The 14,579-nt window shown below is 37.1% G+C and overlaps 3 protein-coding genes across 3 annotated transcripts; 1 reads left to right on the top strand and 2 right to left on the bottom strand.

Moving 5' to 3' along the window:
* Window positions 1-162: 162 nt before the first annotated feature.
* On the bottom strand, window positions 163-4,112 carry LOC114713244 (microtubule-associated protein RP/EB family member 1B). The gene is made up of 8 exons (XM_028897843.1): window positions 3,635-4,112; window positions 3,035-3,103; window positions 2,864-2,950; window positions 2,242-2,348; window positions 1,914-2,056; window positions 1,720-1,796; window positions 1,279-1,392; window positions 163-619 (listed from the first exon to the last, which is right to left on the bottom strand). The coding sequence occupies exons 1-8, from the start codon at window positions 3,740-3,742 to the stop codon at window positions 473-475; spliced, it is 852 nt and encodes a 283-aa protein (XP_028753676.1). The 5' UTR covers window positions 3,743-4,112; the 3' UTR covers window positions 163-472.
* A 1,900-nt stretch (window positions 4,113-6,012) lies between these two features.
* Window positions 6,013-6,750, top strand: LOC114713218 (pectinesterase 3-like). The gene has a single exon (XM_028897813.1). It carries the CDS (start codon window positions 6,013-6,015, stop codon window positions 6,748-6,750), a length of 738 nt encoding a protein of 245 aa, XP_028753646.1.
* A 1,244-nt stretch (window positions 6,751-7,994) lies between these two features.
* Window positions 7,995-8,931, bottom strand: LOC114713194 (transcription factor ILI4-like). Its single transcript, XM_028897781.1, has 2 exons — window positions 8,760-8,931; window positions 7,995-8,436 (listed from the first exon to the last, which is right to left on the bottom strand). The coding sequence occupies exons 1-2, from the start codon at window positions 8,871-8,873 to the stop codon at window positions 8,281-8,283; spliced, it is 270 nt and encodes an 89-aa protein (XP_028753614.1). The 5' UTR covers window positions 8,874-8,931; the 3' UTR covers window positions 7,995-8,280.
* Between the last annotated feature and the right edge of the window lie 5,648 nt (window positions 8,932-14,579).

The raw sequence follows: 14,579 nt of genomic DNA, 5'->3' as shown, positions 1-14,579 counted from the left end.
TTGATATCAAACCAACTTTGGACAGAGTGGGACAACTCTGAGATGACCAGAATGTATCAATACCTCTTAGTTGGCACAATAATCCACTGTTAGTGGATCTGGCTCCCCTTATCTATATTATTCAATATCAATGCCAACTTCACAAGAAAAGTGCATCACCCATTTTTGACAGACAATTCTTCATTATTTCAAGCACCATTATGCACACAGAAAGCATGGCAGAGATACAATTAAATTAACAAGATATAATTATGGATGTGCTGACCAGCTCCATTCCTCAAGCCGCCATCATTAGAGATATTCTTATTCAATAGAAGAAGCCTACGATGAGAAAAACTATATTGGAAATATCAAGCACTTACAAGGAGAAGCAAGAGGCACCATAAGGCTACAATTCTCTACTTCAATTTGTTCAACAAGAAGCCTGGCAAATATCTTGCGCATACCAGCCAGGTGTCATTTTGGCAAGAAATCAAGCTTCATTTTCTGCTTCCACTTGTGCTTCTTCTTCTTCAGATTGAGCAGCTTCCAAAATTTGATTAAGGTAATCCTGAGCTTCATCTAACGCTGACTCCTTTGCATCAGCAGCATACAAAATCTTCTTGATTGCTATAGACATCTGTACAAAACCCATGTAACCATTGCTTAAATGCATTCAGTTCATAGTTTAAAATTTTTTTGGTTTATTTTTTTAGAGGCACTTGTGTTCATATACTTCTTGATGAACCATATTTTTTAGCTTTTCCAGATCAACAACCTTGAGTGCAGGTATTAGTTGTCTGCATATATAGACTGTAAAAAGTTTGCAGCATTTATGAATCCGCCTCAAGCTCACCTTGACACCCTTGCGACACAAAAATGAAAATATATACTGTTTGGGAGAGAAATGGGGAGGGGTTATAGCTCTTGTCGTACATTAAAAGGGCAAGCAAACCAAAAAAAAAAACAAAAACCTGTCTCAGGCTTGGGTAGGTAGGAAACAGAAGTTATTCTGGACTCTAAAACTTGTACTCGTTTTTATTATGATTTTGACTAGAGAATCATTGAAGATTAGAACTTAAGGGTGACCTTGCCCCATCCAACCATGAATTATTATGAAAACCATTTTGCAAGGTTCATATGTCAATGCAATTCTTTTAGCAAATTACATTATATTGCCCCCACTATAGGTCAACGAAGTTAGAAAAGGTCATGGCACAGTAAAAGCATGAGGAAAAGAAAAGCTTAGTTAAAATTAATGACTGAAACTGCCACACAAGCTTCGATTAGAATTCTTACAGGCGCATTCTCCAGTTGTGGAGTCTGACAAAGAATTTCTACGTCTCTTAGTTTTGCGTAGTAAAAGTCTCTTTCTTTTTCCAGGACATCCACAGAGAGTTTGAGATCAGTTATCTGTCAAATAGTATAAAGGAATAAGCAATGAACTCACCAGAAGAAAGTTAATTAATGCAGGAGAATAAATACAACGTTTGAGAGTGAAATTGAGCGAACTAGGCCGAGAAGGGGTTTTTTTTTTTTTCCTTTTTTTGGGGGGGGGGGGGAGCATTATCACTCGTATGAATATCAATTCTCGTATAATGAAATATTAGCTACATTTTGATGGATTGCTCTGCAAGTCCAAGGACTCTACTGGATATTGAAATAAAACACCTGAAGAATCTTTTACAGCAATGTGATAATTGTTACAGGCATAGAGGACTCATTATTCAGAATGCAGACCTCCTTGGACAAAGCTTCAATATCTGCTGAAGAGTTAATCACGCCCGCTGCACTACTTGACCTATGTTGCTTGAGCCCTATTGTCAAAAAGACATCCAAGAATAGAGCAAGTCATGACAAATAGAGTAGCACATGGTAAAACAAGCAGACAAAAATGGAGAACAATCTAAAATCACAAATGTCAAGAAGCCAACCAGAGGTTCCATTAGGTCTGAGTGTGTTGCCTGAAACAGAATTATTAACAACGTTCGTTTGTAGTGATTTTGAGCTCTTCGAAGAACTCTTAAGATTTTTATCCTTTCCACACTTACTCCTTCGCTCCACAGGATTATAATTCCTAGAAGGGGAAAAAAGGATTTAATAAAACATAAAGCGCAACATGAAAACTATATATCATGTCATAAAGCCATATACCATACGATACAACACATACTACAATGAAGTATTGCAACGAGTAAGATAGGCACGTCGATAAACAAGCTAATTAGGGGCTAAAGAATATAATCAGAGCAAGTAGCATACTCATTCATAATGCCGCCGTTAACAGAGTCACAATAACGTTTCAGCCATTGTAGAAATTCCAAATTGTCCAACGGTCGGCCTTTAACGAGCCTGTTAACTTCAATATGCTGCCACAAAGTAGGTAAGTTAGCGAAATAAAGGAAAAAATACATTGATTGAGTGCAACGAAGTTCGTTCTTAAGCTAGCTTTTGACCTCATGTGAAGGAATCATCCTAAATCATATCACTATTTACAGTACGGGGACCAATCAACCCCTGCCGTGGAACTCGTGCAACTAGCAAAACTGGGAACAGATATCACATACAGCAAAAATACTTCGCTTTTTTCTTATTTGAAAAATGCGATTACTATGCTATTATTTTACACCAGAGGGGGGAAAATGCTGATTAAATGCCTGGCATACAAATTATTGCAAGCCACTCTAATATTATTTCCTTTTTTTATGTTTATTAAAGCATAGCCTTGTTCTTAGCAATCCTCTCAACCTTGTATCGTTTCTGAATCAGCAATGAAAAGAATTAGTTAGCAGTTACTTGTGATGCTAACTAGTCGTGGTGAGAATTGAGATGTAATTAATAGCGTGCTTTTCTCGTGATTGTCCCCCAGGGTCTAAAAGAATACCTTCTCAATCTTCAGCTTGTTAAACACTTCCTGAAGAATTTTGTAATTCTGGATCATATCATACTCTGATTTCGCATCAAAATTCACCTGGAATCAACCTCAGATTTTAAATACCAACACGCGAATATGACGATATAATAGCATAAAAAAAAAGTTAAATAATATGGCCACCTTGTGCATTGGAACAACCCCCGGATATGTCATGTCCATGATCTGGCATTGTACAGCACCAGATGCAGCCTGTGCAGGAAAATATAGCCGGTCATAATCAGAAGCCCAATTTTTATCACAAAGATAGCTAGAGGCGAATAATGTAGGTCAACTTCTCGGTCAGTATGCTGGAATTCTTTGATAACAAACTAGAATCACTACCCCGGAAATTAAATAAGTAAAAAGAAGCCAGGGAGCCAATTAAACAAAGAGTTTGGTGCAAAATTATAGGATAACTACTTCTCCGAGTCGATCTAGTAATTCAGATAATAAAGTAAACCGAAGAATAGTTCCTTAAATACGGCGTCTGGTTCAAAAATGACGCAGAAGAAGGCAAGCATGAATGACTAGGGAATCCCTTAAACTTCGGGAGCGAAAATGCATTACGAATATGAGCACCGCCACGGGAAGAAAAAGCAAAGCGATTCAGAGTAATAAATTTTACTCAATGTAGCAAGAGATAAATGGAAGGAAGAACGCATCATTCCAAACTTTCTATTGTTTCTTTCGACATTACCAAAACCAGACGAGGCTTTAAGTTTGACAGAAAATGGTCGATACCTCCTCAACGCGCGAGAGATTGAGTTGAAGTCTTTTGTTGATCCAAGTTAAAATCTCATTCCGGCCGACAAAGTAAGCACTGTCCATGATTCCTATGCTCGACGCCATTTCCACCAAAAACCCAGAAAACAAATCCTTCGGGAGGGCCCAGAAAATGAGAGAAGTAAATAGAGGGGAAATAATGATGATGGCGTGGGCCTTTAAAGGCAAGGGATCGAGATTTGGGGGAGTTGGCGAAATCTCAGAACAAAGCTAAGATTTTTATCTTGGAAAATCGACAACCAAAGGAATAGATTAACTTAAACAGAGACGGAAAAGATGTTGCGAAAGAAAAGGAAACTATGGAGCACGCACGCGATCAGAAGGAAGGAACTCCTGAGTGACTAATGGTGGCAAGGGACGTCGCGAGCAAGTCAGAAATGACAGAGCAAGATTAAGAATTTAACAAGACCCCTTCTTCGTCACGGTTAATGAAAAGGAGGGAAACCAACTTTTTTCATGCTTAATTGGTTGATTAACAAATTCTTGGCGTCATTAGTTTGCACTTTGTCGGTTTGATTTGTTTATGTTGGCGTTTAGGTGCCAAATGGAAGACCGGAAGGATTGTACTATTATTATATTTGGCCAACAAATATGGAAGTCTTCATACTTTTTTTATAACGTACAGCTTATTTATAAATTAAAATTTACTATTCTCAGCAAAGCTTCACTTTCCTATGGCTGCCATTTTAGTATGCGTTTCTGAGGCATCTCAGTCTCCAACAAACATGGCATTTTCAGGCCCAAAAAGGAAGATCATTATATGGCATTCACGTGAGCGTATCAGATGGGGTGGCATCAAAAGTCATTACTTTTGTTCAAGGAAAATTTACAAATTGGAAACAACAACGGTTAGACACTGTAAAATTGAAAATAAGTGAAGTTTGCGATTTTTTGCGCGTCATGTATGACGTGGTTGTGGGTGAAATTTTAGATGTGACTTTAATCTACCTCGAATTGTTGTCAATTAAGTTTATGAACATCTTATTCTGAGATTGACACGTTCCTTTTTTATTGCTTAATTCTCAAGAGGCCGTGAGTGAAATTCTGAAATTCATGATTAATATTAATGATAGGAGATGTCGATTTTCCTTGGAGTAAAATTTTTCATAGTCATTACCTCATTACAAAGTCACATGATTGCTTATTATACTAAATACAAGTCACTTATGAGGAGAAATTTTAATCATAAATATAAATCAATTGTAGTATATTTAATACTCATTTTTTAATTTTATCCTTATTTAATTATTATTAGGAAAGAATAAAGAAGAAAGAGAGGTGAGAATGATTTTTTTATTTAATTTAGTATATTTTTTTGATATGTGAAAATATATTATAAATGACTTATATTAAGTATACATTATTTATCAACAATCTTGAGTACTTGACTTCATTTTAATCCGCACTGAAGGCTGAAGATTGAAGCATCTCTCAAAATAGAACAAGAAGCATTGACCAGCCAAAAAAAACAAAAGGAAGGTTCGCACAAGACATTATTATTTGCTCTGCCTACGTTAAGATGATTTTTTTTTTTAAATGATTGTTTCGTTTTATCCACTAACCAACAAGATGTCATGTGGATGGTGGATGGGGTTAATCATGCATAAATGGATGTCCGCAGCTTCGCCGGCATCTAAATATGCATGCTCCCCACAAATCCGCCAAAAATAACAAATTTCGGGATGGGCCACTGAGCCCATTTATTTGAGATAGCCCAATCAGATGGGCCTCGGCTTTTGCCATTTACAACACGGGCTTTAAATTCAGCTTAATTCGAGGAAAGGTGAGACTTAAGAGGTAAGTGCTAGGAATGAGTTGCATTTAGTAGAAGGGGTTAGTCCCTCGTAACATGATGAATTCAAATTTTCACTGAATGAGGTGTTTACATTTAATGTCGAATAATGTCTCGAATAAAATTACCTCTAATAAAAAAAATGTTTATACTTTAAGGGGAGGGGGGAAAAAAAGTTCGTGGTAAGAACTAAGAACTAAGGACGCCGACGACAAAATAATTAATTATTTATACTTGGGAGCTATTGAAGAAAAATTAATATTTTTCACAAGGACAAAATCTAAAACTAATTTCTAATCCTTATTGTTAAATTAGTAAGAGTCGTTGACCCCAAAAAAACAAATAGCCAGAGTCCATATTTCAGACAAAGGATTTTGAATACCAGAATAAGAAGAAGAAAACGCGGCTTTAACTTCCAAAGTTGGCACTCTGGAAAAGCAGGAGGAATTTGAAAAACTGGATCCTGGTGTTTCTTTTATTCTTTCGGGCTCTAAAAATAAATAAATAACAGAGTTCATCTTCTTCCTTCGTCTCAGACCCAACCATGGAATCCTCCAAATTCTTCCAGGGCTATGGCAAAGTCGGCGATCACCTCGAAGATCAGCCCTCTTTCCCCAGACCCCCTAACCGCAAGCCCCTTGTCGCCACCATTTCTGTTTTGGCCATCCTCTTCCTTACTCTCTCTGTCGGTGCCACGCTCGGAGCTCTCATCCACTCCTCCAATTCCGGACCCCCGGAATCTCCATCAACCCCTTCCACCGCCAACACCGGCCTCGACGCCTCCATCAGAACCGTTTGCAACGTCACTCGCTTCCCGGCCTCCTGCTACTCCAGTATTTCCCCCCTCACCACTTCCCTCCAAAACCCTAACGACCCCGAATCCATTCTCAAGCTGTCTCTTCGTGCTTCCCACAACGAGCTCTCTAAGCTGTCGTCTTCCCTCAGAACCTTGGCTTCGACCTCCAACGCGGCCGCTATCACGGATTGTAAGGATCATATCGATGACGCGCTGAGTCGACTCAACGACTCGCTGTTGGCGATGAATGTTTCTCCCGGCGACAAGGCGTTGACGGATGCGAAGATCAGCGACATACAGACGTGGATCAGCGCGGCGGTGACGGACCAGGAAACGTGTTTGGATGGATTGGAGGAAACAGAGTCGGCGGCACAGGGAGAGATGAAGCAGAAGATGCAGAGATCGAGGGAGTACACAAGCAACAGCTTAGCCATCGTTGCAAATATTCGCATCCTACTACAACGCTTCAACATGTCCCTCCATTGAAGATTTGTATTCATGAAACTCTCATTATTACCTCTTAAACAACACGTTATAGTAAAGTAATTGTGCTCTATACACAGATCTTTTTCTGCTGTTTGTTTTTTTTTTTTTTTTTGGGGTTATCCTAAGGATTATCTGATCAGTGATCTTTGATTTTATTATGTATGTATGTATGTCTGTGGATCAAAAACTTCTGCTTTTCTTACGGCACCCTAGCCATTTTTGGCAATCTAATAATGTCCCAGAGAAATGTAAATGAAAATTGTCAATGGATGCTTTGTGAATTGAATATGACTTCATCACTTGTGTGTGTGACTAGTACCGAATTTTCATTTGTACTTTCACTTATGAACTTCCATTCGGGTGTGCATCAAATTATTTTTTCATGTGATATATATACACACACACAGAGAGAGAGAGAGAGAGAGAGAGAGAGAGAGAGAGAGAGAATGTAATGGGTATTTATTAACATAAATCACAAACTTATGAGGATTATACTCCTTAATTAGTTTGTTTATTTTTAACAAGGTGACATGTCAGGCAAAATAAGAGCGAGATGAGGATTCGAATAATTATGGACGTATAAAATAATATCTATCCAACAAGATGCGCCGGCATATGACAGCTATTTGGCCTCTTGTTTTATAAGAAAATCAAACGCAGGAAAATTTAAAAGTGGAAAAGAACGGGTAATAAGTAGGCCATTTCATTTCTTTTAAACATAAAATGCTATGGTCAAAGATCATACAACAACCGAATGGATGTCATGGAAGGATCAGGGTGACGGGCCATGTTAAGCTTTCTCTTTTTTGGAAAAAAAAAAAAAACTGTGAACTCCATTAAAAAATTAGGACTCTTTATAAGCGGGAAACCCTTTCAACGTTTTCCTACTATGCATGGAGCCTAAATTAATAAATCATGTAACATAGGCTAAATAGTTTTCTAAAGAGTTGTTTGGATTAACTTCTTAAAAGTAATTTTATAATGTTTAAAAGAAGTATGTAAGAAGAGTTTTGTCTCAATTTGCATGAAAACATACATTTTAAAAATACTTTTAAGGTTTCCAAACTCCCTCTAAATCATCTCCAATGAGGTAGTTTCATTTTGATTGAAGAACTTGTCGCACATAAAAGAAGTTGAAATCATTTATTAAAACAACCTAGTCTTACTCTTGATGTCACTCATGAAAGAAGATAAGAAAGTACGAGGGTCGTTTTGAGTCTTACTCCGCCTTACTGAAATCTAGATGAAAAATTTTCAACTCGCATGAGCATAGCTACAATTTCCCAATATACATCAAATCAGAGAAGAGATTAATTCCCCCTAAATGGCAGAAAGTTCTTCATTTCACACATCGGACCAAGCATATAGTAGCTTGGTAGCATTTCAACGACAAGATAGCATCCACTAGATATGCTCGATATTATAATATGTAGCGGTCGAAGCCCACCAACAAAGGGTACGCAACAGGAAAAGAGAGAAAAAGCAAAAGGGTAGGTGATAAGGCCTATACGCTATATGGTTCATTATTCGTCAATGTAGCAATAATCTTCGAAGACTCTCTTCGTCTATATCCCTAATGTCAGCAGAATCCATCAGCTCTATTAGCTTTTCACTGAGCTCTTCCACCTCTTTCTGTAGCTTCTTGATGTGACTGCAAGTTTCTTTCAACACCTTCGATACTGATACCTGCACCACACACCCACCAATTTCTGCTTTAATCGCGGATTTTCGTGTAAAAGAATGAACTTTTAAAGCAGTGATCTTTGACATGGTACTGAATTTCTATCCATAACCATGTAATCAAGAGTAATTAAGATTCCCGTCGCCGCGTTGTTCCTAAGTAAATGAACCTTAAAATCAGAAGTGCATGAATCTAAAGCTTCTGTTCACAAATGAAATCTGAGGAACTTTGATCCGGAAAAGCTTTGATCTTTGATAAAAACAAAGTAGTTGATAATGCATGTCATGCAGCAGAGTAAATTGTCGATATGTCTTATTGAACATCATACCCTTGAGTCAGCCCTTCGGTTCAGGCGTGGCAGAAGTGCTTGTAACTTGGACACAAGATCATTAATCTCATTCTCGTTGAAGTTTGAAGCTCTACGACTTTTCTGGCCAGACATGGCTCAAAGTTCTATTTGTGGTGCTCTCAAGCTTTAGCCTTTCTGCTTGCACCGTGTTGCAGGAGGAAGTTTCACTGATAAAAGCCTGCTTAAATAGAGAAAAGGAGGGAGAGATTGTTTCAATATCAAGTTTCGTGAAGATACTAATTAGTTAGAACAAGACAACTCCCTACAAACATTAGCAATTTAAATTGTTTTGTTTAGGGCCCCATTGTCACAAATTTCTGCCATTACATGGCCCCACAATAACGCAGGATTTTAAAGCCCTTGGCCGCCAATCTCTTATAATATAAAGCAATCACCTTACCTTGTTTCTGATACATGCATCAGGAAGGACAGCCTTAATATTTTGGAAGTGAATTAATATCTAGACATTTAAATTACAGATGCAAACAGGACAACAAATGACAACCTCTTGTTTGTTTTGCGAGAAAATTAAGGTTTTTTTTTGGGGGGGGGGGGGGCGGCATACCTCCTCTATTTGATTGCTTGTTCAATAATCCTTCGGAGAAGTCATGTCCGGTGGTTCTACTATATATTTTCCTTTTGGATACAGAGCATTCATTGGGTAGGCCATCAAAGTCTGTTCCAATCTAGAGCGTAAAAGATATTAAAGAATACATGTCATTAATGGACAAATGATTAAGTATTTAATGGCCCACGTTTGAGGTGTAAGCTATTGCAAGTTCAATAACCCTTCCTTATTGAGATTTAAATATTTTCACTCATGTTGGCCAAATTCCAAATTTTAAGTCACTAGCTAATTAATTTCAAGACAATCTTAATTGTAGGGACTTGGTGGGTACAGAGGCGGAGCTTGTCAGCAGATACGTAGACAGAGAACGAACAAGAAAAACCATTACATACTAAAAACAACTTGTATAAAACACAATAATCTCATTGAGAAGACGTTATTTAAATCATTTGAGAAGCCTGAAATATTTGAATAAATTCTGCATTGTTCACAAGCACCAGTTTAGTGTCTTTGGCACCTAATCCAAAAGTCCAAAAGAAGCTACCCCGTAGCGAAAGTCAAAATCAAATGTATAATGCGAAAGTCCTTCACACTGCTAAATGGTTCATGCTAATTCTTCCAGACTGCTTCCATTTCTCCCTCACTTTCCCATATTCATTATTTCTTCTTTTTCCAAAGCATAGAGCTTGATGTGACGAGCCATGCAGAAGAAAATGAATGACTAAACTACACAGACATGTGCATGAAGGCGACTAGCAAGAAGATGCTACTGGTCACGGAGGGAAGAAGGAAATGGCAGTGACAGGACCAAATAAGTGAGCCTTTGGCGTTATTCACCAAACCTCATAATTGTTTGCCCCTAACTTTGCGGCAGCAATAAGTAAATTATTATCTGATGCGGAAGATGCAGCTATAGTGGTCCCACGTGGCGTCTCGGGATTGGACAAGCGGGATGGATATGTCGTACTATTTAGGTCCGATGTGAACACTCTCCAGAAATATTGATGGGGCCCTCAATGTCTTTATGTTCTGAGACACAGTCCCCAGAGTTCTCTTTACCATACTCTTTCGGTGATATTCAGTGAAAAGTCGACTCAGTAAGAGGTAATAGCATGAACATGAATTAACTCGAAGGGCAAAATAAAAATCATCATTTCATAGTCAATCACACTGCACAGATTTGAATCACCCTAACTCATTCTAGGAGCTTGTGTCGGCACATACTCTCCAAGATACGGATGTCTCTTTTTTATTAATTGTGTATCTGTAACTTCTAGTGCAGAGATCAAGCTAGACATTGATGTTTCATACACAAAGTCAATGTTGCAACTGGAAGGTTCTGATTTCCACTTGCAGCCACGGATGCTAGAGTCGCGTCTTCTAGGGATCAACTATCAAAAAGAAGAGGACGAGAAAGAAAAGGCTATAGCAGTTTGTATAGGACAATTTTCATATATTCAGTCCTACACTGTTTGAAATTTCAGGGCCCAGTCTTCCTTCTAATCTTCACGTCGCTCTTCTAAACAAGTTGGAATTATTGTCCAATCCTACTACCAATATAGGAACATGCGCAATGCTTCTAGGCATAATGGTTAAAATCCACGAGACATTTTAGAAGCACTCTCAGATTCCCATATAGCTGCGGATATAAATAATTTGGGAAAAGACACAAGTCTTCAGTGCCTTTGTCAGTAACAGTAAAAGGAGGCAGAGCATGAATATCAATAGTGAATGCAACTTTCATATAAAGAATAGTTCGAGTGACCATTAAACATGAAGGTGTTTCTATATTTTCTCTTTTTCTTATTTTGATTGGCTATAAGGTGAGATTCTTCTTAGTTCAGAAATAATAGGAGGTAACCAATATTCAAAAGCTGTTAGACCTTGTTCTGGTAACCATATATTCGGTTAGGAGAAGACAATGACAGATAATGGAGCTTCAAGCTTGATGCTCATAGGCAAAATAATCGAAATTAACTTTTGTTGTTCTTCTATCAAATGGTCTTTTTGTTTGATGATAACATGATGATACCAACCAGTGATGAATTCAAAGTCTCCTTTATTCGAGGAAAACGAAAGGTTTTGCTGTTCTCTGCTCTCAACTTCCAAAAGAAAAGACCTGTAGGACGTTCAAATCCAGAAGCAATAACAGGAAAACTTTGTTCCTCATTTATTTGACTGTTATTTTCTGAGGAAGAACTGAAGAAGGACTTTTCCGAGGTTCCCAATAATTAGTAATGCGATCAACATCAAATTCCCTATTCCATTATGTTTGAACCATTCCTTCCCTACTGCTAAACATTCTTCCATTTTATCCACTATCATCATCAATAATTCAAAAATTACCTACTTTTGGAGAGAAGCCTTCAGCTCTCAAATATCCAAGCCACAACCAAATTAAGACACTTGAGATAATCAGTGCGTTATGTGAGAACTACCCTCTTCAACTTTCTCTGCCAAATTTTTTTCCTGCACCTTGATCATTAGTACGGAGCTTATTTCTGTCCACAGATCAAGCCAGTCAGGTCGGTCACAGAACACAGATAGAACAAAAATTTCCGCAGACCTCATCCTCCTCAAAGTATAGAGTAATCCCAGGGTATGATTCCGCCAAGGATATGCCATAGGCTTAGTAGCTGAAGACTTGAAGCTAATAGTTCATCTGTCAGTTTAACTACGCATTTTAGTAGCAAGCATGCACATTCCTGCACGTTTGAGGAGATAGCTGGGAATATAATTATGGCATGACTTCCAATACCACGGGGTTCTGATCATGAAAAGCCCCTCGCTCAGGAGTTTTGCCTTGAAGAATACTTAAAAGTTTCTGTTCATCCAGTACGGAATCTTCAGCAACCCCAACCCAAAAGTGAAGTTTCATGAAACTAGCACAATTGATTTTCTGCAAAAGTTGATCAATCAATCCAGAGGCAGTTCATAAAATGTAAAGCGAAGCTTCTGCTTATATTGATGCAAACCGTACAGGAAGCTAAAAAATGAGTCCTTGTAAGTCAATTTGCGATCATATTCGTAAAAATCATCACCATGGAATTAATCATTCCACTTTGAGCATATAATCCTCATCCATAAAGGTAGAGCTGTTGACTGTTATCAGTGGTTAGCTGTCTTTCTTATGAGATTACTCCAAAATGGGATTCAAAAAGGGATTTACCGATCCTAAAGCTGTATTTCGTAATTAGATCATCCTTTTCTGCCTCCATCATTCGCTAATTGCCACTCACGTGAAATGGCTAGGTGGTTTTCTTTTCTCAACATAGTAATACTGTAACATCAATATATGTGTCATAATAAATAAACTTCCTTGTCCTTCTACAGAGGACAGAGTAACCCTGGTTTTCAACCTACTTGTGCTAATTGGGAAATGCAGAGGCGTGGGGCCATAGCTAATTGGTTTACTGTTCTCCACACCGAACCTTGTACTTATTTCTACGTATATGAGCCAACCAGCATCAATTACCACCAGTATCTATGAGGAAAGATGGATATAACGGTTCAATTTCTTCTCTGCTTTGACATTATTCTCACCATCTTCTCCCTCTTCATTGAACAGCCCAATAAATAAATAAATAATAAAAATTTTCACCCACAATACCAGAATATAGCAAGTACAAAAATTAAAAGAAGTAGACGAGATGATTAGTAAACCTGATGCATCACATGGACAGCGTGAGTTTTCAACTCAAACTCGAAGGCTCGGTTACATAACAGAACCCAATTATTCATCAAGGGAACCAAATGTTAAGGAGAGGTCAGGTGATGGATTGATGCTGAAAAGGGTTTCAAGTTTCAGCTGACTCCATTTCTTGAAATCATGCAGATATAGTCTTGGGTGGGTGAGAAATGGAAAATTCGAATGAAGCACAAGGGTGCTTTAGACTTTGCGCGACTCGGTGAAAACTTTTCACGTTAATTAAAATTTTTTTCCGCCAAAAACGTAACATAATTATCACGCTTATGCATGAAAGGGCGTATAGTTTTTCTGACAATATATACAGCATATAGTTTTTACTTTTTAGCTTTTACAGCATATTATCGGATCTTTAAGGGGAAAAAACCATAAATAATTCATAAATATTTTTTTTGGTGAAAATTCTATTAACATGCGAATCACTAGGTACTTTAGTAGAATAATATTTTAATTGCGACGTTAATTTTTACTCATTCGGTTACATCTACAAGTGAAGTGATACGATAACATGAATGAACACCTCAGAAAAATACAAATAAATAAATATTAAATACTACCTCTGGTTTTTAATATAAGATTTTATTTGATTTTTATTTTGATCCTAAATATAAAATCCCAATCTACTTTGTCTCTCATATTTATGTATTTTTTTCCAAGATAATCTTTCTAATAATGGTAATTCTAGCTAATACACTTGATTAGTAAAGATATTTTAGAAAAGACACCACCTATTTATTACAAATAACTAATTTAACTTCTTTCCTTAATTTCTTAAAATTAATCAACTACCTCTTATAATTAGAACCGAAAGTAGTAGTTTTCAAGCATTCGATATGGGTGCCAACCTTACATTTTATGCAAATTAAATATGAAAAAAATATATTCTTTATGTTCTAAATATAAAACTTATTTTGTAATAAAACTTATACTACCTCTGGTCCTGATTATAAAAGCTAGTTGACTAATTTGAGGAGATTAAGAAAATAAGTTAAGTTAGTTATTTGTAATAAATATGTGTTGTCTTTCCTAAAATATCCTTACTAATCAAGTGTGTTGGTTAGAACTACCATTATTAGAAAGACTATTTTGGAAACAAATGTATAAATATTAGAGACAAAGTGAATTGGGATCTTATAAGTAGAACCAAAATAAAAGTCAAACAAGATCTTATAATAAAAACGAGAGGTAGTATTATAAAATGGATCTTATATTTATCACATGGGAGTATATTATTAATGAATATGAATATCAACAATACAATCTGCTTAAAAAATTTTATTATACCTATACCAATATTGATTTATATATATAATATGCGCCTGCATTAAGCCATTTTCCGTAAGAAAGCCAATGGGAAATCCTTCCTCCGAATTCAAAAATCAGTGCAATATTCTTTTCGATTTCCAATTTCTCTCCCTTTTCTTCTTAACTCCCATATTTTCCATGCATGGTTTCATCATCATGACATAAGCTCACTATCGCTTTAGCTCCCCTAATCAATCGCTATAGTTTATATCAGCCAATT

Source organism: Neltuma alba, unplaced genomic scaffold, assembly GCF_004799145.2.
Source record: "Neltuma alba isolate B1F8T4 unplaced genomic scaffold, ASM479914v2 tig00011420_pilon, whole genome shotgun sequence".
NCBI classification, from domain to species: domain Eukaryota; kingdom Viridiplantae; phylum Streptophyta; class Magnoliopsida; order Fabales; family Fabaceae; genus Neltuma; species Neltuma alba.
This window is presented reverse-complemented; position numbering and strand designations above follow the sequence as displayed.

Bases quoted from the DNA above. Each gene is read 5' to 3' on its own strand.
- LOC114713244 (XM_028897843.1), bottom strand. From the start codon at position 3,742: ATGGCGTCGAGCATAGGAATCATGGACAGTGCTTACTTTGTCGGCCGG. The intron at 1,797-1,913 runs GTTGGCTTCTTG...TTTTGACAATAG, and splicing joins CAGACCTAATGGAACCTCTG to GGCTCAAGCAACATAGGTCA. The intron at 1,393-1,719 runs GTCTGCATTCTG...ACTATTTGACAG, and splicing joins TTGAAGCTTTGTCCAAGGAG to ATAACTGATCTCAAACTCTC.
- LOC114713218 (XM_028897813.1), top strand. From the start codon at position 6,013: ATGGAATCCTCCAAATTCTTCCAGGGCTATGGCAAAGTCGGCGATCAC.
- LOC114713194 (XM_028897781.1), bottom strand. From the start codon at position 8,873: ATGTCTGGCCAGAAAAGTCGTAGAGCTTCAAACTTCAACGAGAATGAG. The intron at 8,437-8,759 runs GTATGATGTTCA...TGTGTGGTGCAG, and splicing joins ACCGAAGGGCTGACTCAAGG to GTATCAGTATCGAAGGTGTT.